The sequence below is a fragment of the Oncorhynchus mykiss genome, chromosome 10 (assembly GCF_057628025.1).
Source record: "Oncorhynchus mykiss isolate SJ-2025 chromosome 10, ASM5762802v1, whole genome shotgun sequence".
In the NCBI taxonomy this organism is placed as follows: domain Eukaryota; kingdom Metazoa; phylum Chordata; class Actinopteri; order Salmoniformes; family Salmonidae; genus Oncorhynchus; species Oncorhynchus mykiss.
In genome coordinates, this window is record NC_143031.1 from 45,833,009 (window position 1) to 45,860,000 (window position 26,992).

The 26,992-nt window shown below is 45.4% G+C and overlaps 1 protein-coding gene and 1 pseudogene across 12 annotated transcripts in view; both read left to right on the forward strand.

Moving 5' to 3' along the window:
* Nucleotides 1-26,992, forward strand: part of LOC110534036 (disks large homolog 4) — a 94,822-nt gene that overhangs the window by 60,583 nt on the left and 7,247 nt on the right. For 6 of the 12 annotated variants that reach the window (XM_090186814.1, XM_090186815.1, XM_090186813.1 and 3 more), the window contains 14 exons: nt 15,696-15,749; nt 15,913-15,963; nt 16,362-16,486; nt 20,947-21,116; nt 21,360-21,496; nt 22,031-22,172; nt 22,310-22,448; nt 22,805-22,961; nt 23,209-23,311; nt 23,415-23,529; nt 26,054-26,230; nt 26,494-26,536; nt 26,646-26,676; nt 26,840-26,887. In XM_090186814.1, the coding sequence (XP_090042940.1) occupies nt 15,696-15,749; nt 15,913-15,963; nt 16,362-16,486; nt 20,947-21,116; nt 21,360-21,496; nt 22,031-22,172; nt 22,310-22,448; nt 22,805-22,961; nt 23,209-23,311; nt 23,415-23,529; nt 26,054-26,230; nt 26,494-26,536; nt 26,646-26,676; nt 26,840-26,887 (1,492 nt within the window). Of the gene's footprint in view, nt 1-15,695; nt 15,750-15,912; nt 15,964-16,361; nt 16,487-20,946; nt 21,117-21,359; nt 21,497-22,030; nt 22,173-22,309; nt 22,449-22,726; nt 22,962-23,208; nt 23,312-23,414; nt 23,530-26,053; nt 26,231-26,493; nt 26,537-26,645; nt 26,677-26,839; nt 26,888-26,992 lie in introns of all 12 variants that reach the window. The other 6 variants (XM_036990435.2, XM_090186812.1, XM_036990433.2 and 3 more) reach the window with 1 other exon arrangement.
* Nucleotides 20,026-20,938, forward strand: LOC149980029 (uncharacterized; annotated as a pseudogene).

Below are 26,992 nucleotides of genomic sequence, written 5' to 3' on the forward strand. Positions count from 1 at the left end.
TTAACTCACATCGGCTACGCAGAGCGAGATCGCACAGTCATCCGGAACAACAGGGGCTTTCATGCAGGACTTTGTTGTTTTCCTCAAAGTGAGCATAAATGGCATTTAGATCGTTTGGGAGTTCTGCATCACTGGGAATCTCATGGCTGGGTTTCCCTTTGTAATTCGTTATCCTTTGTAATTCGTTGTCTGCAAGCCCTGCCACATTCTACAGATGTATGCTAATATGCTGGTGTGTGAATGATGTCCCATCCAGATAAACCCCTGTAACATCCCCATTGCATGCACACACACTGCGCACACACTTTTCACGCACGCACGCACTCACACACACACACACACACTCACACACACACGTATGGATCTGCTGCCATTGCCTCCCTTCCCCCACATATACAGTATCTCTCCCTCCTTCGTCCCCCCTCCTCTCCTCCTGTCCTTCCTTCATTGGAGCTGTGCTGCCTTCAGGTCAGGGCCAGTCTGGAGTGTGCTGGCCTTTTCTGTTCCTGTCTCTGCTCCTGGTATCGCTCCCTATCTCACTCAGCATCTGTTTACCCCGCTTTCTCCCTTAAACAGAGTACACATTTAGACACAGCAGCTACAGAAATAGAAACCAATCTGTAGTTGCCTGACTGACTGCGCAATCAGTGCTGTTTTGGAAGATTAAAACACTCCAATAAAAATGTCTGATTGTTGCTACTCACGCGAGTCCCTTTATGTCTCTAGATTGCAATATGAAGGGTGAAGCAGTGAAAGAGGAAGCAGTCAAACGACCAGAGGATTGTGATTGATGTTATGGGTGATAGTGTAGGTGTGGGTAGTGGGTATGTGTGTGTTAGTAGATCTTGTTGGCATAGCTTTTAGGTTAATTGTGGTTAATGTTGTCCTGACTGACTGAAGCCATTTGATAAGCTGCTTTGTGTTCTGCCAGATGAATTGTTGAGTGTATATCGGGGGCACGCTGTTATGACACTTCTTGTGTTAACTTGCGTGGACACACATTGCTTATAACACAGCATGCAACATACAGCTATCCTACTCGACATATGTTAGGCTTTTTCTTTCCTGAAAATGAAGTCTGACAGAGGCTAGGGCCTGTTACCTGAATTCGCCTGTAAGATCCCTATTATAGGTATGTCTTATGTGTCTTCATTTGAAACAACACATATTCATTTTCTCTAAAAGCTCTGTAGTCTTGAAGACACTATCTGCTGACAGCATTGTTCTGAAATTTTTCTTGGCTGTTTCCAACTGCTACATTGGCATACACTAAATATTACAAAAGTATGTGGGAACGCCTTCAAATTAGTGGATTAGACTATTTCAGCCACACCCGTTGCTGACCGGTGTATGAAATCGAGCAACAACGGCTCGAAGTGGTAGACCACACAAGCTCACAGAACGGGACCGCCGAGTGCTGAAGCGCGTAGCGCATACAAATCCTCTGTCCTCGGTTGCGACACTCACCACCGAGTTCCAAACTCCCTCTGGAAGCAACGTCAGCACAAGAGCCAAGCGTCGGCTGGAGTGGTGTAAATCTCGCCGCCATTGGACTCTGGAGCAGTGGAAACGCAAACTCTGCAGGGATGTATCACGCTTCACCATCTGGCAGTCCGGCGGACTAATCTGGGTGTGGCTGATGCCAGGAGAACGCTACCTATCCCAATGCATAGTGCCCACTGTAAAGTTTGGTGGTGGAGGAATAATTGTCTGTTTTTCATGGTTCGGGCTAGGCCCCTTAGTTCCAGTGAAGGGAAATCTTAACGCTAGAGCATGCAATAACATTCTAGACGATACTTTGCTTCCAACTTTGTGGCAACAGTTTGGGGAAGGCCCTTCCCTGTTTCAGCATAATAATGCCCCCGTGCACAAAGCGAGGTCCATACAGAAATGGTTTCTCGAGATCGGTGTGGAAGAACCCGGCCTGCACAAAACCCTGACCTGATCCTGTAGTGTATAGTGTTTTAAAAAGGATCTTTCTGCTTCCTGCTGTCAGTACAGACATGCTCTCTAGTGCCAATTGATCCGGAGGAGAGGGATGATAGATTTGTGGCTGGAGCAGAAACAAAATGAAGGCTTTGTTTAAGGTGTAGCAGCCATCGATCGCTTTCTTAATGAACACACAAAAAGTACCACTCCACCGCTCCGTTTATTCTACCTTCCCTCCCAGCTCTCTCTCGATCATTCTCTCTCGCTCTCATTCTCTCTCTCCCACCACTGTCTTTCTCTGTGCTCCCTTGTTGAGGCCTGGTGAAAGCCTGCTGGTCAGCATATTTAGGCTAGCTGTGCATTCATATTTCAGCACTCTCTGAGGCCCGACTCCGATTTGATGTTAAAACATTTCAACTCTAGGGAGGTAGTGATCTTGTCTGCCGGTGAACTACCTTTAACCTCTGCCTCTCCAGCAGACTGATTGACATAACACTGGCTGTCACTCCTCATCACCTAAACCTGCACACTGGAGCCATCCCTCCTCCTCTTCCATAGCAGCATGTGTATACGTCAACAGTACACTCTCGCAGGGCAGGGCAGGGCAGGGCAGGGCAAGACAGACAGACAGACAGACAGACAGACAGACAGACAGCAATAAATGAACCACCTTACTTTAGGAAACAAATATATTTGCATGTTGATGTATATAGGGCTCGAGCTCTGTCTTTTTCTGTCTCTCTCTCTCTCTCTTCTCAATGGCTCCAGGGTATCGTGAGTCTAGAAATCAAGCAATTACATCACGCTCCTTCAGCCCCTTATCTGTCCTCGCAGTCACACTCCCCTCCATGGCTCTCCATCCTTTCTCATGGCTCTCAGCGTTTTTGTCATTTGCCCTCACCCCTTGTCCTCTGGTGATTACTGCTGCTTGTTTAGACCCTGTCAGCGGAGTGTGCTGGTGTAGTGGGCAGTAATACATGTGTATATACTGTATTGATGATTTTCTACATCCCTCACGTGCAACTCGTAATAAGGCTAAGCAATTAGCCTATTGACATGTTTCTCTAACTCTATAAAGATAATTAGCCACATGCAGGAGGCTTGAATGGTTTCACATTTAAAAAATATATTTTTTAAAATTTTATTTTATTTATTTAACCAGGCAAGTCAGTTAAGAACAAATTCTTTTTTTCAATGACGGCCTAGGAACAGCGGGTTAACTGCCTGTTCAGGGGCAGAACGACAGATTTGTACCTTGTCAGGCATACATGTTAATGTAGGCAACACTGACATTAACAAAGCCTTATTCGAGGCATATAGATTCTAAGGTTAACTTACAAGAGGAAAGAGGAGAGGAGCCTAGCAAATGAGAATTGATCATCAACTTTCCTCCATGGCTGGAAACAGGGTAAGAGAGAGAACGAAGGCATGTGATTACATTTATAACATCTGAAGGTGTATCACAATTCCAGTGAGTCAGACGTTTACATACACTGAGTTGACTGTGCCTTTTAACAGGTTGGAAAAGACCAGAAAACGATGTCATGGCTTTAGAAGCTTCTGAAAAGGCTAATTGACATAATTTGAGTCAATTGGAGGTGTACCTGTGGATGTATTTCAAGACCTACCTTCAAACTCAATGCCTCTTTTCTTGACATCATGGGAAAATCAAAAGAAATCATCCAAAACCTCATAAAACATGTTTTAGACCTCCACAAGTCTAGTTCATCCTTGGGATCAATTTCCAAACGCCTGAAGGTACCACGTTCATCTGTACAAACAATAATATGCAAGAATAAACACCATGGGACCATGCAGCCGTCACACCGCTCAGGAAGGAGACACTGCTAGAGACGAACTTACTTGAGTGTGAAAAGTGCAAATCAATCCCAGAACAGCAGCAAAGGAGCTTGTGAAGATGCTGGAGGAAACAGGTACAAAAGTATCTATATCCACAGTAAAACGAGTCCTATATCGACATAGTAAAGAAAAGAGGTAAGTTAGGAAAGAAGCTGAGGTAGGAAAATGACGTGGATGTATTGAAACAACATCTCAAGACATCAGTCAGGAAGATAAAGCTTGGTTGAAAATAGGTCTTCCAAATGGACAATGACCCCAAACATACTTCCAAAGTTGTGGCAATATGGCTTAAGGACAACAAAGTCAAGGTATTGAAGTGGCCATCACAAAGCCCTGATCTCAGTCCTTTATAACATTTGTGGGCAGAACTGGAAAAGCGTGTGCGAGCAAGGAGGCCTACAAACCTGACTCAGTTACACCAGTTCTGTCAGGACGAATGGGCCAAAATTCACCCAATCTATTGTGGGAAGCTTGTGGAAGGCTACCCGAAATATTTGACCCAAGTTCAACAATTTAAAGGCAATGCTACCAAATACTAATTGAGTGTTTGTAAACTTCTGACCCACTGGGAATGTGATGCAATAAATAAAAGCTGAAATAAATCATTCTCTCTACTATTATTCTGACATTTCACATTCTTAAAATAAAGTGGTGATCCTAACTTGACCTACGACTGTCAGGAATTGTGAAAAACTGAGTTTAAATGTATTTGGCTAAGGTGTATGTGAACTTCCGACTTCAACTGTAGATAGCATCAGAGTTATCCTCAGTGGTCAAGTTTCAGAGAGATACCAGACATGGATAATATAGTATTATTCTATCACATTCAAGAGTCAGTCCTCTGAATACTGTAACAGAGAGAAACATTTCGGCCCCTCAGAGTGGGGAAGGGCTGACTAGTCCTTTGTCGTTGTCCTCTGCCTTCCCAACTCCAGGTGTCAGAGAGCTCATACATTAGGGCCGAGCCTACACTGGGTTGGATCTTATCATGCATTCCTATGGGGAGGATAGTGTAATATCAGGATCAATATTCTGGTTGGCTGTGATTTTTATCCAGAGGTTCAAGTTAGTGGCTAGGGTCAAGGTTCGTGGTTTGATATCGGAGAAGGGGAGACAGGTTATGCCAGGGGATTCCGTTTATCAGTGAAGGTTTAGGGGTGGCCCGGAAATTAGAGAGGAGGATAGGGTAACCGCCTCTAAGGCACGGAGATGGGAAAGCTGAGTAGGTGGCATAGAAATGGAAGTGGGCGACTGCTAAATCCACTGAATCCTGGCAACTCCAGCCTCCCACTCCCTGACAAAGCACAAGGAGGGAGTCGCCTGTCAAAACCCCCTGCAGGAGAAATGTGTGCACTGGGGGTTGTGCACTGACTGCAAAGTGTATGTTTCTTAGCCTAGATAGAGTGCCTATAGAAAATCTACACCCCCTTGAACGTTTTTCACATTTTGCAGCCTTAAAAATTGTATCTAAAAAGGGATTCAATTCCTTTTTGTCCCCTACATATACAGTGGGGCAAAAAAGTATTTAGTCAGCCACCAATTGTGCAAGTTCTCCCACTTAAAAAGATGAGAGAGGCCTGTAATTTTCATCATAGGTACACTTCAACTATGACAGACAAAATGAGAAGAAAATCCAGAAAATCACATTGTAGGATTTTTAATGAATTTATTTGCAAATTATGGTGGAAAATAAGTATTTGGTCACCTACAAACAAGCAAGATTTCTGGCTCTCACAGACCTGTAACTTCTTCTTTAAGAGGCTCCTCTGCCCTCCACTCATTAAGTGTATTAATGGCACCTGTTTGAACTTGTTATCAGTATAAAAGACACCTCTCCACAACCTCAAACAGTCACACTCCAAACTCCACTATGGCCAAGACCAAAGATCTGTCAAAGGACACCAGAAACAAAATTGTAGACCTGCACCAGGCTGGGAAGACTGAATCTGCAATAGGTAAGCAGCTTGGTTTGAAGAAATCAACTGTGGGAGCAATTATTAGGAAATGGAAGACATACAAGACCACTGATAATCTCCCTCGATCTGGGGCTCCACGCAAGATCTCATACCGTGGGGTCAAAATGATCACAAGAACGGTGAGCAAAAATCCCAGAACCACACGGGGGGACCTAGTGAATGACCTGCAGAGAGCTGGGACCAAAGTAACAAAGCCTACCATCAGTAACGCACTACGCCACCAGGGACTCAAATCCTGCAGTGCCAGACGTGTCCCCCTGCTTAAGCCAGTACATGTCCAGGCCCGTCTGAAGTTTGCTAGAGAGCATTTGGATGATCCAGAAGAAGATTGGGAGAATGTCATATGGTCAGATGAAACCAAAATATAACTTTTTGGTAAAAACTCAACTCGTCGTGTTTGGAGGACAAAGAATGCTGAGTTGCATCCAAAGAACACCATACCTACTGTGAAGCATGGGGGTGGAAACATCATGCTTTGGGGCTGTTTTTCTGCAAAGGGACCAGGACGACTGATCCGTGTAAAGGAAAGAATGAATGCGGCCATGTATCGGTGAAAACCTCCTTCCATCAGCAAGGGCATTGAAGATGAAACGTGGCTGGGTCTTTCAGCATGACAATGATCCCAAACACACCGCCCGGACAACGGAGGCGTGGCTTCGTAAGAAGCATTTCAAGGTCCTGGAGTGGCCTAGCCAGTCTCCAGATCTCAACCCCATAGAAAATCTTAGGAGGGAGTTGAAAGTCCGTGTTGCCCAGCAACAGCCCCAAAACATCACTGCTCTAGAGGAGATCTGCATGGAGGAATGGGCCAAAATATCAGCAACAGTGTGTGAAAACCTTGTGAAGACTTACAGAAAACGTTTGACCTCTGTCATTGCCAAGAAAGGGTATATAACAAAGTATTGAGATACATTTTTGTTATTGACCAAATACTTATTTTCCACCATAATTTGCAAATAAATTCATTAAAAATCCTACAATGTGATTTTCTGGATTTTTTTTCTCATTTTGTCTGTCATAGTTGAAGTGTATCTATGTTGAAAATTACAGGCCTCTCTCCTCATTTTAAGTGGGAGAACTTGCACAATTGGTGGCTGACTAAATACTTTTTTGCCCCACTGTATACACAACCTACTCCACATTTTCAAAGTGAGAATGAATTCAAATGTCAAAATTTAAGAAAAGAAAAAAATGTAAATATCATAGTTGGATGTCTCCACCCCTCCACCCCACTTGGTGGAAGCACCTTTGGCAGCCAGTCCAGCTGTGAATCATTTGGAATAAGAGTCTACCAATTTTGCACAACTCTTAAGGCAACATATATCCATTGTTTTTGTCAAAATGCTGGGAATCATTGATGGATAGCGATATTTAAATGTTGTCTCTGATTTTCAAAGTATTCAGACCCCTTCTATTTTTCCACATTTTGTTACGTTACAGACTTATACACACAATACCCCATAATGACAAAGTGAAAACATGTTTTTAGAAATGTGTGCGAATGTATTTAACATAAAAAAAATTGAATACCTTATTTACATAAGTATTCAGACCCTTTTCTATGAGACTTGAAATTGAGCTCAGGTGCATCCTGTTTCCATTGATCATCCCTGAGATGTTTCTACTAGATTGGAGTCCACCTGTGGTACATTCAATTGATTGGACATGATTTGGAAAGGCACGCAACTATATAAGATCCCACAGTTGACAGTGCATGTCAGAGCAAAAATGGAAGAAGTTTGGAACCACGAATACTCTTCCAAGCCACTCATTGGTAAAAGGCACATGACATCCTGCTTGGAGTTTGCCAAAAGGCACCTAAAGGACCAGACCATGAGAAACAAGATTCTATGGTTTGATGAAACCAAGATTGAACTCTTTGGCCTGAATGTCAAGCGTCACGTCTGAAGGAAACCTGGCACCATCCACCACAGGTGGACTTCTCAGATAGAGTTCAGTGTCAAATCAGAGGGCCTGTTGTCCGGACCTCTGGCAGTCTCACAGGGTTCAATTCTTGGGCTGACTCTTTTCTTTGTATACATCAATGATGTCGCTCTTGCTGCTGGTGATTATTTGATCCACCTCTACGCAGACGACACCATTCTGTATACATCTGGCCCTTCTTTGGACACTGTGTTAACAAACCTCCAAACAAGCTTCAATGCCATACAACACTCCTTCCGTGGCCTCCAACTGCTTTTAAATGCTAGTGAAACTAAATGCATGCTCTTCAACCGATTACTGCCCCCGCCCGCCCGCCCGACTATCATCACTACTCTGGACGGTTCTGACTTAGAATATATTGACAACTACAAATACCTAGGTGTCTGGTTAGACTGTAAACTCTCCTTCCAGACTCATATTAAGCATCTCCAATCCAATATTAATCTTAATCTATTATCTAATATTATCTAGAATCGGCTTCCTATTTCGCAACAAAGCCTCCTTAACTCATGCTACCAAACATACCCTCGTAAAACTGACTATCCTACCGATCCTTGACCCAAATAAATGCTTTACAGTGTTCAAGTAACTTACACATCTCAACATCAACAGTTCAGAGGAGACTGTGAATCAGGCCTTCATGGTTGAATTGCTGCAAAGAAACCACTATTAAATGACATCAATAATAAGAGACTTGCTTAGGCCAAGAAACACAAGCAATGGACATTGGACCGGTAGAAATGTGTCCTTTGGTCTGGAGTCCAAATTTGAGATTTTTGGTTCCAACCGCCGTGTCTTTGTGAGACTCGGTGTGGGTGAACGGATGATCCCTGCATGTGTATTTCCTACCGTAAAGCATGGAGGAGGAGGTGTTATGGTGTGGGGGTGCTTTGCTGGTAAATTCAAGACACACTTAACCAGCATGGCTACCACAGTATTCTGCAGCGATACACCATCCCATCTGGATCTGGATGGCGTATCCCACACACCTCCAGGCAGTGTAAGGGCTATTTTACCAAGAAGGAGAGTGATGGAGTGCTGCATCAGATGACCTGGCCTCCACAATCACCCAACCTCAACCCAATTGAGATGGTTTGGGATGAGTCAGACCGCAGAGTGAAGGAAAAGCAGCCAACAAGTGCTCAGCATATGTGGGAACTCCTTCAAGACTGTTGGAAAGCATTCCAGGTGAAGCTGGTTGAGAGAATGCCAAGAGTGTGCAATGCTGTCATCAGGGCTAAAGGTGGCTATTTGAAGAATCTCAAATATAAAATACATTTTGATTTGTTTAACACTTTTTTGGTTACTACATGATTCTATATGTGTTATTTCATAGTTTTGATGTCTTCACTATTATTCTACAATGTAGAAAATAGTCAAAATTAAGAAAAGCCCTTGAATGAGTAGGTGTTCTAAAACATTTTACCAGTAAGTATATGCCGATGTTTCAAACAATGAAGTCACTGAAACCCTTAACAAGGAGTTACAGTCAGTTTTGGAATGGGTGGCCAGTAATAAACTGGTCCTGAACATGTCTAAAACTAAGAGCATTGTATTTGGTACAAATCATTCCCTAAGCTCTAGACCTCAGCTGAATCTGGTAATGAATGATGTGGCTGTTGAACAAGTTGAGGAGACTAAATTACTTGGTGTTACCTTAGATTGTAAACTGTCATGGCCAAAACATATATATATTCAATGGTTGTAAAGATGGGAAGAGGCATGTCAATAATAAAGAGATGCTCTGCTTTTTTGACACCACACTTCAAAAAGCAAGTCCTGCATTCTCTCGTTTGTCCAGTCATGTGGTCAAGTGCTGTGAAGAAAGATGTAGTTAAGCTGCAGCTGGCCCAGAACAGAGCGGTACGTCTTGCTCTTCATTGTAATCAGAAGGCTGATAGAAATACTATGCATGTCAGTCTCTCTTGGCTAAGAGTTGAGGAGCGACTGACTGCATCACTTCTTTTTTTATATGAGAAACATTAATATGTTGAACGTTCCAAGTTGTTTATATAATCAACTTACACACAGCTCTGACACACACTTACCGAACCAGACTTGCCACCAGGGGTCTTTTCACTGTCCCCAAATCCAGAACAAATTCAAGAAAGCGTACAGTGTTATATAGAGTCGTTATTGCGTGGAACTCCTTTCCGTCTCATATTGCTCAAATGAACAGCAAACCTGATTTTCAAATAGCAGATAAAGCAACACCTCACGGCACAACGCCTCTCCCCTATTTGACCTAGATATTGCTTTCGCAACAGCTAATGGGGATCCTAATAAAATACCAAATAACAAGCAAATTTAAGTCAGGACTGAGACTAAACCCCTCAGGAACACTCAACACCTTTTGGAAAGCCGTTCTGGTGTGTCTTTGTCATTAAAATGTTTTTAATTGTCTCGCTGAAACTCTTTCCCAGGGTTAGGTTTACAGAAGACTGAGGCGGGGTTTCCTATAACTTTTTTTATTTTTATTAGGGTGCACATTTTGGTTTTTCCCCGAGCACTACACTGCTGATTCAAATAAACCAACTCATCATCAAGCTTTGTTTATTTGAATCAGCCAGGACTGAGTTTGTGAAACCCTGGTCTAGAGTGTATAGTTTGTGTGGTCTGTAACTTACTGCTTGGATATTAATTAATGGATTTGTGGGTTTTGAGTGGTTTAGCAGCTTGGTTTTGAGGTTGTGAACCTGGAACTGAGGTAAGGGAGAGGTTTTATAACACCTACACTCCAATAGACTCTCAAAGCATCTGTCTGCCATGAGATATGAGCCTTCGTGGTTATTTTTATTCCTGCCCTCCTCTCTCTATCTTCTCTTGCTCCTCTCTCTCTCTCTCTCTCTCTCTCTCTCTCTCTGACAGCAATGAATTAAGAGCCTAACGAGCTGCATTAATGAGTCTGTTCGGGGGGGAGGGGTGGGCTCTGCAGAGAGAAGTTTTCTGTCAGGTCAGATGTGCTGTCTTTAGGTAAAAATGAAGAGAGAAAGACGAAGGAGAGGAGAGAGCCCGAGTGAGTGTAGGACTGTAGCCCCGTAGGAACACAAACCTGGGTTTCTGGCTGAGGTCCAAGTGGTCCAGGTGAAGATGACATCATGCCTCAGGCGTCCTCTGCACTGTCAGTAAGAGTGCGTCTCAGCTGAATGACTCATCACCATACAGATAGATTACCATGCACAAAAGCGAGATGGAAGGGAGACTTCTACTCCAGATGGGAAATGACACAGCTAATGACTATATATTTTGATCTGCTCTCAAGTACCTCTGTTCGTGAATGTATATTCTCTACGTCATAACATATTGTGTTTGTCTAACCCCATACTTACAGCACAGGTAAGCAAAAATCATATCAAAGTTGATTTGTCACATGCGACGAATACAACAGATGTGGACCTTACCATGAAATGCTTACTTACAAGCCCTTAACCAACAATGTAAATAGTCCGGTGGCCATTTGATTAATTGTTCAGCAGTCTTATGGCTTGGGGGTAGAAGCTGTTAAGGAGCCTTTTGGTCCTAGATTTTACTCTCCGGTACTGCTTGGCATGTGGTAGCAGAGAAAACAGTCTATGACTTGGGTGACTGGAGTCTCTGACAATGTTATGGGCCTTCCTCTGACACCGCCTATTATATAAGTCCTATAGACAGTTTATGCTAATCATCATTTTCCCATAGAAGGGGCTCCCGAGTGGCGCAGTGGTCTAAGGCACTGCATCTCAGTGCTAGAGGCGTCTCTACAGACGCTGGTGCGATTCCAGGCTGTATCACAACCGGTCGTGAGTGGGAGTCCCATAGGGCGGCACACAATTGGCCCAGCATCATGCGGGTTAGGGTTTGACCGGGGTAGGCTGTCATTGTAAATAAGAATTTGTGCTTAACTGACTTGCCTGGTTAAATAAATCAAATTAAAGCAAGTGCTCCCATAGGAATATTTCTGGAAAGTACAGAGCAATGTCCATGAAATGCCTAACAGTTCAATGTTCAACCGACATGTAGCTGTCAAGAGTTAATTTAAGAGCCAATTCATGCAGTGATGCTTCAGATTACGTAATAGACGTAGTGGAAATTATTTGTATTCCCCTGTTGTTTTTCGCTACGATTTTCTGTGCCATATAGCTAGGTCTTTTAGACCATCGGAATGGAAATCCAGGTTACCATGGAGACAAGCTTTCTACCATGGAGCTTCAGAGAGCCCAGTGGCTGATGCTATACTGTAACCATGGTAGCGGTGGTCAGGACAGGAGTGAGGGATGGAGTGGGAGAGATGGTTGGCATCCTGGCTGGCTCAGAGCTGTGGGATGCCACGGTGAGAAATGGAGAGAAGGAGAGAGTGAGAGAATGACCTTTGTCCGTATGTTAACCTTATTATTGCGTAAGCACTTTCAGTGTAAAGGAATGGATTAGAGGGGCCAAACCTCCAGAGGATAGTTTGGGACAATTTGGCCAATAATGAATACAAACTGTCTGTTCAGAGAGAACATGTGACGTTTCAATAGATGCGGTATGTCATGCATAAGGAGAATGGAGAAAGAGGAAGGGTTGGATAGATTCACAACTTAAGGGATGGAGAGGGAATATATCTGGGACTCATTGGAACAGTGTGATTGTCTGTGTGTGTGTGTGTGTGTGTGTGTGTGTGTGTGTGTGTGTGTGTGTGTGTGTGTGTGTGTGTGTGTGTGTGTGTGTGTGTGTGTGTGTGTGTGTGAAAGAGAGAGTGTGTGTGTCTCTGCGGGCTGTCAGCTGTGTGAAGGTCGGCAGGCTGATTTCATGCTGCTGCTGTTGTTTGCTGCTCTGTAAGCACTTTGGATGCACAGTGTCTTCCTCATTTTAATCAGGGAGGGACAAAATTAAGAGTGGAAAAGGATAGAAGTTTAGAGAGAGAGAGTGAGACTGCTGTGCATTCTCTAAGAAGGAGTACAGAATGTAGAATAGTCCATCCACCCTTTTTACAGTACACTCTTAGATAAAAGGGTTCCAAAAGGGTTCTTCGTCTGTCCCCATAGGAGAACCCTTTTTGGTTCCAGGTAAAAACCCTTTTTTGTTCCATGTATGTAGAACCCTCTGTAGAAAGAGTTCTACTTGGAACCCGAAATGGTTCTAGCTGGAACCAAAAAGGGATCTTCAAAGGGTTCTCCTATGGGGACAGCCAAAGAACCCTTTTAGATTCTAAACTCAGCAAAAAAAGAAACGTCCCGTTTTCAGGACCCTGTCTTTCAAAGATAAATCTTAAAAATCCAAATAACTTCACAGATCTTCATTGTAAAGGGTTTAAAGACTGTTAACAATGCTTGTTCAATGAACCATAAACAATTAATGAAGATGCGCCTGTGGAACGGTCGTCAGGACACTAACAGCTTACAGACGGTAGGCAATTAAGGTCACAGTTTTGAAAACTTAGGACACTAAAGAGGTCTTTCTACTGACTGAAAACACCAAAAGAAAGATGCCTAGGGTTCCTGCGTGAATGTGCCTTAGGCATGCTGCAAGGAGGCATGAGGACTGTAGATGTGGCCAGGGCAATAAATTGCAATGTCCGTAATGTGAGACGCCTGAGACGGCGCTACAGGGAGACAGGACGGACAGCTGATCGTCCTCAGAGTGGCAGACCACGTGTAACAACACCTGCACAGGATTGGTACATCCGAACATCACACCTGCAGAACAGGTGCAGGATGGCAGCAACAACTGCCCGAGTTACACCAGGAGCGCACAATCCCTCCATCATTGCTCAGACTATCCGCAATAGGCTGAGAGAGGCTGGACTGAGGGCTTGTAGGCCTGTTGTAAGTCAGGTCCTCACCAGACATCACTGTCAACAACGTTGCCTATGGGCACAAACCCACCGTCGCTGGACCAGTCAGGACTGGCAAAAAGTGCAAGGTTTTGTCTCACCAGGGGTGATGGTTGGGTTCACGTTTATCGTCAAAGGAATGAGTGTTACACCGAGGCCTGTACTATGGAGTGGGATCGATTTGGAGGTGGAGGGTCCGTCATGGTCTGGGTGGTGTCAAAGCATCATTGGACTGAGCTTGTTGTCATTGCAGGAAATCTCAACGCTCTGCGTTACAGGGAAGACATCCTCCTCTCTCATGTGGTACCCTTCCTGCAGGCTCATCCTGACATGACCCCCCAGCATGACAATGCCATGAGCCATACTGCTCGTTCTGTGCGTGATTTCCTGCAAGACAGGAATGTCAGTGTTCTGCCATGGCCAGCAAAGAACCCGGATCTCAATCCCATTGAGCACGTCTGGGACCTGTTGGATCAGAGGGTGAGGGCTAGGGCCATTCCCCCCAGAAATGTCTGGGAACTTGCAGGTGCCTTGGTGGAAGAGTGGGGTAACATCTCACAGCAAGAACTGGAAAATCTGGTGCAGTCCATGAGCAGGAGATGCACTGCAGTACTTAATGCAGCTGGTGGCCACACCAAATACTGACTGTTACTGTTACTTTTGATCCCCCTTTGTTCAGGGACACATTATTCAATTTCAGTTTGTCACGTGTCTGTGGAACTTGTTCAGTTTATTTCTCAGTTGTTGAATCTTGTTATGTTCATACAACTATTTACACGTTAGGTTTGCTGAAAAATAAACTCCGTTGACAGTGAGAGGACCTTTCTTTTTTTGCTGAGTTTAGATAGCACCTTTTTTTTTCTCCAAGATTGTAGACGAGATGCAACAAAAAACATTTTGGAGAGAGAAGCAACGGGAGGAGAGGAGCTGAAAGGGATGAAAGGAGTTCAACAGAGAGAAAGAGACAGGGGTAGATAGAGAGATGGAAGTAAAATACGGAGTACAGAGTGTATTCTTTGTACAGGATGTCGGGGGCAGGTAAGCCTTCACCACCCTAATGCCAATAGGCCTGGCATGTATTAGAAGCAGCTCCCTGATTAATGACATCTAGTCTGCTTAGAGATAGATGTCCTGTTCACGGTCTCAGCTTTCACAGGTTGGGCTCTGCTTTGCTCGCTACTCATCAGTGATGCAACATGCACCCGGAGGCTTTGTAGACATTGAGTGAGAGGAACCACGCTGATAGCCTTGAACGCTAACAGCTCTGATAGGTGTTGCCACGATGTTGCCTTTCGTGGTGGTGTTATGAAACGACTTCTTCCTTCTCCCTAAACCTGAATGTATTTACAGAATCATTTCACAGAGCGTTGTCATTGTGACACCAACCTAGGGCTTTGTTAGATAACGTTGACTCACAGGAAAGAGCTGCAAAGTCAAGGCCTGGTGCCTTGTGGCTGGTGCCTTGTGGCTGGGGTGTGGAGCAGTCAGTCAGTGTGCCAGGCAGGCAGGCAGGACATGTCACAGTGACTATGTGTGGTGTTGTCATCGTCATTGGGCTCTAAAATGGCCGTGCTGTGACTGCAGGGTCTGCCTGCCTGCAGAGGGAGAGGCTCCACAGCCTGAGCAGGGCAGACTGACTCCATGCCTGCTTATCCTGAGATTCACTCAAACATTATCTCGCTGTACAGAAGTAAAGACTAGGACAGGATATGTTGTTTCTGCCATAAGGCCCGAACCCTGAAGATTTGGTGTGTGTGTGTGTGTGTGTGTGTGTGTGAGCACGGGTGCACGTGCGTGCTAATACATTTTCTCTCCTTCCCTCTCTCCCTTCCCTCTCTCCCTTCCCTCTCTCCTTCCCTCTCTCCTTCCCTCTCTCCCTTCCCTCCCTCCTTCCCTCTCTCCCTTCCCTCTCTCCCTTCCCTCTCTCCTTCCCTCTCTCCCTTCCCTCTCTCCCTTCCCTCTCTCCTTCCCTCTCTCCTTCCCTCTCTCCCTTCCCTCTCTCCTTCCCTCTCTCCTTCCCTCTCTCCCTTCCCTCCCTCCTTCCCTCTCTCCCTTCCCTCTCTCCCTTCCCTCTCTCCTTCCCTCTCTCCCTTCCCTCTCTCCTTCCCTCTCTCCTTCCCTCTCTCCATTTCCTCCCTCCTTCCCTCTCTCCTTCCCTCTCTCCATTTCCTCCCGTCTCTTTCCTCATCCAGGGGAATTCTCCTCCAGTGGTGGTGAATACTGACACGCTCGACGGCTCTCCCTACGTAAGAGTAGTACACCAACCATACTGCATTATTCACTGCAGGAATACTCCATTGTTGATGATCATCCTACACAATACTCATCCCATATTGCTGCGTGGTTTTCGTCCTAGTTTTTACTCATCGTTCATTGGAAGTGTGATAAAACACTGCCTTCCTCTCTCAGGTCAACGGGACAGAGGGGGAAATTGAGTATGAAGAGATTACACTGGAACGAGTGAGTGTTTTACAGCAAATAATTATAACATAGGGTCAAAGCCGTATTGTTATCCTACGACTGATCAGGGATAGCCAAAGAACAGTAAAATATATGTAATCTACAATGCTGTGCGTGATGCTGTGTGTGATGCCGTGTGTGATGCTGTGTGTGATGTTGTATGTAATGCTGTGTGGAATATTGTATGTAATGCTGTGTGGAATATTGTATGTAATGCTGTGTGGAATATTGTATGAAATGCTGTGTGTAATGTTGTGTGTGATGCTGTGTGTGAGGTTGTGTGTGATGCTCTGTGTGATGCTGTGTGTGATGTTGTATGTAATGCTGTGTGGAATATTGTATGTAATGCTGTGTGTAATGTTGTGTGTGATGCTGTGTGTGATGCTGTGTGTGTTTAGGGTAACTCAGGCCTGGGCTTCAGTATAGCTGGGGGGACAGATAACCCTCATGTTGGTGATGACCCCAGCATCTTCATCACCAAGATCATCCCTGGAGGAGCTGCGGCCCAGGACGGACGGCTGAGGTACGCCCCTAACTAACTACCTACCTACCTAGTACAGCTAACATCATCTCCTTTTCACCAGCCTCAAGTTGTCAATCCCAACCCTTGACTCTGTACACACACGCACATATACAGTTTAAGTCAGAAGTTTACATACACCTTAGCCAAATACATTTAAACTCAGTTTTTCACAATTCCTGACATTTGATCCTAGTAAGAATTATCTGTCTTAGGTCAGTTAGGATTCCCACTTTATTTTAAGAACGTGAAATGTCTGAATAATAGTAGAGAGGGATTTATTTCAGCTTTTATTTATTTCATCACATTCCCAGTGGGTCAGAAGTTTACATACACTCAATTAGTATTTGGTAGCATTGCCTTTAAATGGTTTAATTTGGGTCAAACGTTTCGGGTAGCCTTCCACAAGCTTCCCACGATAAGTTGGATGAATTTTGGCCCATTCCTCCTGACAGAGTTGGTGGAACTGAGTCAGGTTTGTAGGCCTCCTTGCTCACACACACTTTTTCAGTTCTGCCCAGAGATATTCTATAGGATTGAGGTCAGGGCTTTGTGATGGCCACTTCAATACCTTGACTTTGTGGTCCTTAAGCCATTTTGCCACAACTTTGGAAGTATGCTTAGTGTCATTGTCCATTTGGAAGACCCATTTGCGACCAAGCTTTAACTTCCTGATTGATGTCTTAAGATGTTGCTTCAATATATCCACATAATTTTCCTACCTCATGATGCCATCTATTTTGTGAAGTGCACCAGTCCCTCCTGCAGCAAAGCACCCCCACACCATGATGTTGCCACCCCAGTGCTTCATGATTGGGATGGTGTTCTTCGGCTTGCAAGCCTCCCCCTTTTTCCTCCAAACATAACGATGGTCATTATGGCCAAACAGTTCTATTTTTGTTTCATCAGACCAGAGGACATTTCTCTGGTACTATTGTTTGTACAGATTAACATGGTATCTTCATGCATTTGGAAATTGCTCCCAAGGATGAACCAGACTTTGGGAGGTCTACAATTTTTTTCCTGAGGTCTTGGCAGATTTCTTTTGATTTTCCCATGATGTCAAGCAAAGAGGCACTGAGTTTCAAGGTGGGCCTTGAAATACTTCCATAGGTACACCTCCAATTGATTCAAATGATGTCAATTAGCCTATCAGAAGCTTCTAAAAGCCATGACATCATTTTCTTGAATTTTCCAAGGTGTTTAAAGGCACGGTCAACTTACTGTATGTAACTTCTGACCCACTGGAATTGTGATACAGTGAATTATAAGTGAAATAATCTGTCTGTAAACAATTGTTGGAAAAATGACTTGACATGCCCAAAGTAGTTGTCCTAACTGACTTGCCAAAACTATAGTTTGTTAACAAGACATTTGTGGAGTGGTTGAAAAACAAGTTTTAATGACTCCAACCTAAGTGTATGTAAACTTCCCACTTCAACTGTATGCAAGTGTATGTAGACACATGAACATAGGCGCATGCATATGCAAATACACACACACACACACAGACATAAACACAAACACACAAACAAAAACACAACCCAGGGCTACAACAGTGATGTAGGCTACTCATGTCAGTGCCAGCTGAGTCTCAGAGAGAGAAGTCACACTCTGATGCCTAACCCCTCCCCCACTCCCTCCCCTCCTCCTCCCCTCCCTCCCCTCCTCTTCCCCTCACTCTCCTCCTCCCCTCCCCGCCTCAGACTGCATTCACTCAGTCAGTCAGACAGATGCTTTTCACCACTGAGTCCACTCATCGCAGTGGAGCTGCCTAAATATAGTCCTCCCCCTCCCCCTCCTCACCCTACCTAGGCCCTTTGTACTGGGACCCCACTCCGACATCTTTCTCTCTGTTAGCCTTGGCCTAGGGAATGGCTAGCACTTACACACTCTGTCCCTCACAGGCCTGTCCATTACTGAAGGAATTTAACATGGCATTTAAAGGGCACATCTGGGATTCTAGTCGTACAAGGCTGGCTGGGCTGCCGACATCAAAATCACACTTTCCGTTATCCATTTGATATGTCTCTCACTGTCATAGAAAATTCAATAGCTTTGAAAGCATCGAAAGACAGTTTGACAGTCGCTAGAATGTGCAGAGACGTGTCTCCAAAATCTTCATTTACCCGTGTAAATGGACATGTTAAGCGGGGTCCACGAATGAAGCGTATGCAAAGGCTAGTTTCTTAATGTTACCTTAAGAGCAGAGGAAGTAATGGACAAGGTCATGCAAATGTCAGGCCCTGAATATTTATGAGCACCAAGGCTTTGACAAATGTGACTCCCATTATATGGTGCTTTAAAAGCCTTGTCTGCTCTGTATCTACACAGTGCACACTCTGTGGACTTTAAAAGCCTTGTCTGCTCTGTATCTACACAGTGCACACTCTGTGGACTTTAAAAGCCTTGTCTGCTCTGTATCTACACAGTGCATACTCTGTGGACTTTAAAAGCCTTGTCTGCTCTGTATCTACACAGTGCATACTCTGTGGACTTTAAAAGCCTTGTCTGCTCTGTATCTACACAGTGCACACTCTGTGGACTTTAAAAGCCTTGTCTGCTCTGTATCTACACAGTGCACACTCTGTGGACTTTAAAAGCCTTGACTGCTCTGTATCTACACAGTGCATACTCTGTGGACTTTAAAAGCCTTGTCTGCTCTGTATCTACACAGTGCACACTCTGTGGACTTTAAAAGCCTTGTCTGCTCTGTATCTACACAGTGCATACTCTGTGGGCTTGGAGCTGACGCTGAACTAAAGGGTTACTGGTGGGTGGACTGATTGACGGACGGACTGACTGCTCTTCTCTCTGGGTAGTTAGAGTGACAGAGTGAAGGCCAGGCCAGCTGGTCACGTGACACAGGACAGGAGGATAGGGCCAAGAGGGTACGCTGTAGAGAGGATGGTGTGCAGGGCTGTCTCCAAGGGGTGAGAGAATAGGCCTGCCCGACCCCATCCCCTCCTCCCTTCTCCAGACCATCTCTGGAGACCTTCTCCCGTTCTTCACGTCCCTCATCAAGTCATCCCTGACCACTGGTTGCGTCCCCTCCGACTTCAAAATGGCCACCGAGTCGCTCCCCTCCTCAAGAAACCAACACTGGACTCATCTGACGTCAAAAGCTATAGACCTGTATCCCTTCGTCCATTTCTTGAGTGTGCTGAACACTTGAGAACACTTGAGTGTGCTGTCTCTGATCAACTTCCTCGTTATCTCACTCAGAACGATCTTCTTGACCCTGACCAGTCAGGCTTCAAGACGGGTCACTCAACCCGAGACTGCTCTTCTCTGTGTCACAGAGGCTCTCCGCCCTGCCAAAGCTGACTCTCTCTCTCTCTGACTCTCTCTCTCTCGTCTCAGGCTCTGCATACTCTTGGATTGCATCCTTCCTGGTAGGCCGTTCTTACCAGGTGACGTGGAGAGGTCTGCACCAGGGCTCAGTTCTGTCTATACACCGAGCCACTTGGCTCCGTCATGTCCTCACATGGTATCTTCTATCATTGCTATGTGGATGACACTCAACTACTTTTCTCCTTCCCCCCCCTTCTGACACCAAGATGGCGGCAAGTATCTCTGCATGCCTGGCAGATATCTCAACTTGAATGTTGGCCCACCTCCTCAAGCTCAACCTTGACAAGGCGGAGCTGCTCTGCCTCTCGGGGAAGGTCTGCCCACTCATAAACCTCTCCATCACGGTTGACAACTCCACAGTGTCGCCCTCCCAGAGTGTGAAGAACCTTGGCCTGACCCTGGACAACACCCTGTCGTTCTCTGCAAACATCAAAGCAGTGACTCGTTCCTGCAGGTTCATGCTCTACAATATTCATAGAGTACAACCCTACCTCACACAGGAAGCGGCACAGGTCCTAATCCAGGCACTAGTGCTCTCTCGTCTGGACTACTGCAACTCGCTGTTGACTGGGCTCCCCGCTTGTACCATCAAACTCCTGCAACTTATCCAGAACGCTGCAGCCCCTCTGGTTGTCAACCTTCCGAAGTTCTCCCATGTCACCCCACTCCTCCGCACACTCTACTGGATTCCAGTCGAAGCTCACATCCACTACAATACCTTAGTACTTGCCTATGGAGCAGCAAGAGAAACTGCCCCTCCCTACATTCAGGCTATGCTCAAACCCTATAACCTAACCTGAGTACTCCGTTCTGCCACCTCAGGTCTCTTGACCCTTCCACCCCTACGGGAGGGCAGCTCCCGCTCAGCCCAGGCAAAACTCATCTCTGTCCTGGTACCCCAATGGTGGAACCAGCTTCCCCCTGAAGCTAGGACAGCAGAGTCCCTGCCCATCTTCTCGAAACATCTGAAACCCTACCTCTTCCAACACTCTTAAATAATCCTCTTCCTCACCTCGACACCTCACCTTCTGGGTGGCAGACTCGTCACTAACAATAAACCTCTCTCTTCTCTCTCTATTTCTCCATCTCTCTCTCTCTCCCTCTCTCAGTGTGAATGACAGTATCCTGTTTGTGAATGATGTGGATGTGAGGGAGGTGACCCACAGTCTGGCAGTGGAGGCTCTGAAGGAGGCGGGGGCCATCGTCCGCCTCTACGTGCTCCGCAGGAAACCAGCCGCAGAGAAAGTCACCGAGATCAAACTCATCAAAGGGCCGAAAGGTACAGCTCGGTTTGTGTCTGTTTGTGTGGTTAATGCTTACATATTTATGTACCTGTCAGTTATTATTTACATCTTTCTTTCCACCTCTTCCATCTCTCTCTCGCTCTCTCTCTCCATCTCACTCTCTCTGTTTCTCTCCATTGCTCTCTCTGTCTCTCTCACTGTCTCTCTCTCTCTCTCTCATATTCTCTCTTATTCCCTCTCTCTCTTTCTCTCTCTGCTCCATCCTGTCCCTCCCATAGGTCTAGGTTTCAGCATCGCTGGAGGGGTGGGGAACCAGCACATACCAGGAGACAACAGCATCTATGTCACTAAGATCATCGAGGGTGGGGCTGCTCACAAGGACCAGCGGCTGCAGATAGGGGATAAGATACTGGCGGTCAGTCGTCACACACACACTGGCTAGTAGAGGCCCACTTAGACAAGCCAGCATATCTTGTCCACTTCAGCAGCGTAGGTGCTTTAAGAATCTCGATAAATAACAGTTGTAATTTTCACAGCCTGAGATGACTTTCATTAATATGGTAATAGATGTGTGGGATAGGAGAGTTATTTAACATCACCAGCACTGCTTCTGTTGCTGCCTGCACTGTGTAGCTCTACTGCCATCTCCTGGGCCATAGAGACATTGCAGATGAGTGGTGGATTTTGACTCAATATGGGCTCCATGCAGAAACTACAAAATGGTGCCTGATCCACTGCTTTATTTCCCAATGAGCTATGATACCATGCCCTGTGATTTAGAAATAGCTTCAGAACGTCCTCAGAGAGAAGGATCACGTTGACATTCCATTGACTGAGAAGCTGTGTAATATGCCTGCCAGCACTGCAGGGGCTATTTTACTACGTCCATGATGTAAGGTCAGCAGCATGTGTAGCAGTAGGTCTGATCCCATGCTGTCTGTGGGTTCAGGTGAACAGTGTGTGTCTGGAGGACGTGATGCACGAGGATGCAGTGGGAGCCCTGAAGAACACAGCCGAGGTGGTTTACCTTAGGGTGGCCAAGCCTAACAACCTCTACCTGAACTCCTACAACCCGCCAGACCTTACCAGCAGTAAGTGTGTGTGTGTGTGTGTGTGTGTGTGTGTGTGTGTGTGTGTGTGTGTGTGTGTGTGTGTGTGTGTGTGTGTGTGTGTGTGTGTGTGTGTGTGTGTGTGTGGTCCTCTAATGGTCCATGTCTTCTTTCTTCAGCTTACTCCGCTCACATGGACACAGATCTTGGCCACCCCACCTACCTTGGATCAGATTACCCACAAGCCCTCACTCCCACCTCACCCAGTCGCTTCTCTCCAGTGTTGCACAGCATGATGGGGGATGAAGACCTTCCCAGGTGAGCAAAGCTTTCTGGGCTGACTCATATTCCAAATCCAGCTATGGCTTTTCCCAAAGGCCTCCCATATATGGATCGTAAAATGATGGGCTTGGTGTGAAAATGAAAAACTCCCGATGGAGGTAGGATTTGGTTAGCACAGGCCTGACCCAGAGCTAACCAACAATTATTTTATTTTTCTCTCTGCCTCTCTCCTCCTTGTGCCCCAAAATGTGGTGTCCCCATTTCACTACTCATTTACATCTCTCCCTCCCCATGTTACCTCTCCCTCTTGTTAGTCTCCTTCTTCCCCTCCATTTCTCCTCGTCTCTCCCTGACCCTCCGTCCCTCCCCTTCTCCCCTGCTCTCTCTGTCAGGGAGCCTAGGAGAGTGCTGATCCACCGGGGTTCTACAGGCCTGGGTTTTAACATCGTGGGAGGAGAGGATGGAGAGGGGATCTTTATCTCCTTCATCCTGGCAGGGGGGCCTGCCGACCTCAGCGGTGAGCTGCGCAAGGGCGACCAGATCCTCAGCGTAAGGACACACACAAGTGGATTCATATTCTGTACACACACACATACTCACATGTGTATAGTCACGCAACCACACAGGCACACACTTACGTATATACACAAACTCTCGATCGCTCTCTTTCTTAGGCACACACACACAGCTTCACACGCACACACTTCTCTGAGAGTTTAGGGTGCGTGTGTGTGTGTGTGTGTGTGTGTGTGTGTGTGTGTGTGTGTGCGCGCGTGCGTGCATGTGTGTGTGTCAGGTGAATGGAGTGGACCTGCGTATCGCCACCCATGAGCAGGCTGCGGCAGCCCTGAAGAACGCTGGCCAGACTGTCACCATTATCGCCCAGTACAGACCAGAGGGTGAGGCCAGCACTACAGTAACCTACCATTGCACACAACACTGCGTCACCGTACGCCAAGGGACCATACATGTGCTAATGTATGTGTGTGTGTGTGTGTTCAGAGTACAGTCGTTTCGAAGCGAAGATCCACGACCTGAGGGAACAGCTGATGAACAGCAGCATGGGTTCTGGTCAGACGACACTGAGGAGCAACCCCAAGAGAGGTTTCTATATCAGGTACTTATTAATACTGCACTTTATACTACCCCAAAAGAGGCTTCAACATCAGGTACTCATTAATACTGCACTATATACTATATACAACCCCAAGAGAGGCTTCAACATCAGGTACTCATTAATACGGCACTATATACAGTGCCTTGCGAAAGTATTCGGCCCCCTTGAACTTTGCGACCTTTTGCCACATTTCAGGCTTCAAACATAAAGATATAAAACTGTATTTTTTTTGTGAAGAATCAACAACAAGTGGGACACAATCATGAAGTGGAACGACATTTATTGGATATTTCAAACTTTTTTAACAAATCAAAAACTGAAAAATTGGGCGTGCAAAATTATTCAGCCCCTTTACTTTCAGTGCAGCAAACTCTCTCCAGAAGTTCAGTGAGGATCTCTGAATGATCCAATGTTGACCTAAATGACTAATGATGATAAATACAATCCACCTGTGTGTAATCAAGTCTCTGTATAAATGCACCTGCACTGTGATAGTCTCAGAGGTCCGTTAAAAGCGCAGAGAGCATCATGAAGAACAAGGAACACACCAGGCAGGTCCGAGATACTGTTGTGAAGAAGTTTAAAGCCGGATTTGGATACAAAAAGATTTCCCAAGCTTTAAACATCCCAAGGAGCACTGTGCAAGCGATAATATTGAAATGGAAGGAGTATCAGACCACTGCAAATCTACCAAGACCTGGCTGTCCCTCTAAACTTTCAGCTCATACAAGGAGAAGACTGATCAGAGATGCAGCCAAGAGGCCCATGATCACTCTGGATAAACTGCAGAGATCTACAGCTGAGATGGGAGACTCTGTCCATAGGACAACAATCAGTCGTATATTGTACAAATCTGGCCTTTATGGAAGAGTGGCAAGAAGAAAGCCATTTCTTAAAGATATCCAAAAAAAGTGTAATTTAAAGTTTGCCACAAGCCACCTGGGAGACACACCAAACATGTGGAAGAAGGTGCTCTGGTCAGATGAAACCAAAATTTAACTTTTTGGCAACAATGCAAAACGTTATGTTTGGCGTAAAAGCAACACAGCTGAACACACCATCCCCACTGTCAAACATGGTGGTGTCAGCATCATGGTTTGGGCCTGCTTTTCTTCAGCAGGGACAGGGAAGATGGTTAAAATTGATGGGAAGATGGATGGAGCCAAATACAGGACCATTCTGGAAGAAAACCTGATGGAGTCTGCAAAAGACCTGAGACTGGGACGGAGATTTGTCTTCCAACAAGACAATGATCCAAAACATAAAGCAAAATCTACAATGGAATGGTTCAAAAATAAACATATCCAGGTGTTAGAATGGCCAAGTCAAAGTCCAGACCTGAATCCAATCGAGAATCTGTGGAAAGAACTGAAAACTGCTGTTCACAAATGCTCTCCATCCAACCTCACTGAGCTCGAGCTGTTTTGCAAGGAGGAATGGGAAAAAATTTCAGTCTCTCGATGTGCAAAACTGATAGAGACATACCCCAAGCGACTTACAGCTGTAATCGCAGCAAAAGGTGGCGCTACAAAGTATTAACTTAAGGGGGCTGAATAATTTTGCACGCCCAATTTTTCAGTTTTTGATTTGTTAAAAAAGTTTGAAATATCCAATAAATGTCGTTCCACTTCATGATTGTGTCCCACTTGTTGTTGATTCTTCACAAAAAAATACAGTTTTATATCTTTATGTTTGAAGCCTGAAATGTGGCAAAAGGTCGCAAAGTTCAAGGGGGCCAAATACTTTCGCAAGGCACTGTATTATATACAACCCTAAAAGAGGCTTCTACATCAGGTACTCATTAATACTCCACTATATACAACCCCAAGAGAGGCTTCTATATCAGGTACTTATTAATACTGCACTTTATACTACCCCAAAAGAGGCTTCAACATCAGGTACTCATTAATACTGCACTATATACTATATACAACCCCAAGAGAGGCTTCAACATCAGGTACTCATTAATACTGCACTATATACTATATACAACCCCAAGAGAGGCTTCAACATCAGGTACTCATTAATACGTCACTATGTACTATATACAACCCTAAAAAAGGCTTCTACATCAGGTACTCATTAATACTGCACTATATACAACCCCAAGAAAGGCTTCTATATCAGGTACTTATTAATACTGCACTATATACTACCCCAAGAGAGGCTTCTACATCAGGTACTTATTAATACTGCACTATATACTATATACAACCCCAAAAGAGGCTTCTACATCAGGTAATCATTAATACTGCACTATATACTATATACAACCCCAAGAGAGGCTTCTACATCAGGTATTTATTAATACTGCACTATATACTATATACAGCCCCACAAGGACACAACACAGATACTACCAGGCTAGTACAGCACTGTGAACACCTCAGAGCACAAGAACCCACTTAGACTTCAAAGAATGTCTGTACCCTCTGTTCTCTCCCTGCAGCTCTCCCTCCATACTTTTGTAACTGTGTCTTCTTCCTTTCCTCTCCCATGGTCTCCTCTCCTCCGTCTGTCCCAGGGCCCTGTTTGACTATGATAAGACAGCAGACTGCGGTTTCCTGAGCCAGGCGGTGGGCTTCAGGTTTGGTGATGTGCTCCATGTCCTGGACTGTGGTGATGAGGAGTGGTGGCAGGCCAGACGGGTCAGTCCTCAGACAGACGTTGAGGAGGTCGGCTTTATTCCCAGCAAACGCAGGTCAGACACCTCACAGCACCGTCTGTGTGTGTGTGTGTGTGTGTGTGTGTGTGTGTGTGTGTGTGTGTGTGTTTGTGCGTGTGCGTGTGTGTGTACTATATGCTATTTGTTTTCTCCGTTTGCATGTGGAATTCTATGGTTATGTAGCGGATCTTTCACTTTCAGCCTCTCACGCTCCTTTCTTCCCCTCTCGGCTCTCTTTATCGCGCTCTCTTTCTCTCCCTCTGCCCTTTACTGCCTCATTTCGTTCCTAACCCCTTCAGGGTAGAAAGGAAAGAGTGGTCTCGCATGGGCACCAAAGAGAGGGTAAGCACATAAGTTAGTGAGCGTCTTATGAAAGATCTTACACCAATGTCTTCGTCTGTCTCTCTCTCTCTCTCGCGCTCTAAACATCTGTTTTCTCTGTGTTGTGCAGGATCGCAGTCGGGACAGCCTCGGAGCTCAAGGTAAGCAGCTGTACCGGAGGAGACTGGCTCTGCCCTCGGTGGTGCTAGAAATTATTATTATTTCATTTAGCTAGAGCGCCACAGCGATCAGATGAACAGTAGCTACTGACTGACTGACTAACTGCCAGACTGACAGGCTGGTGTTGTTGTGTTCTGGTTTCAGGGAGGGACGATTCTCAACACAGCTATGAAGCAGTGACACAAGTGGAGGGTGAGAGTAGACTTTCAAGTACTATTTTATTCAAGTTATACTTCTATTTACTCCTTATTTATTCTGTCTTACCTCTCTCTCTCTCTCTCTCTCTCTCTCTATCCA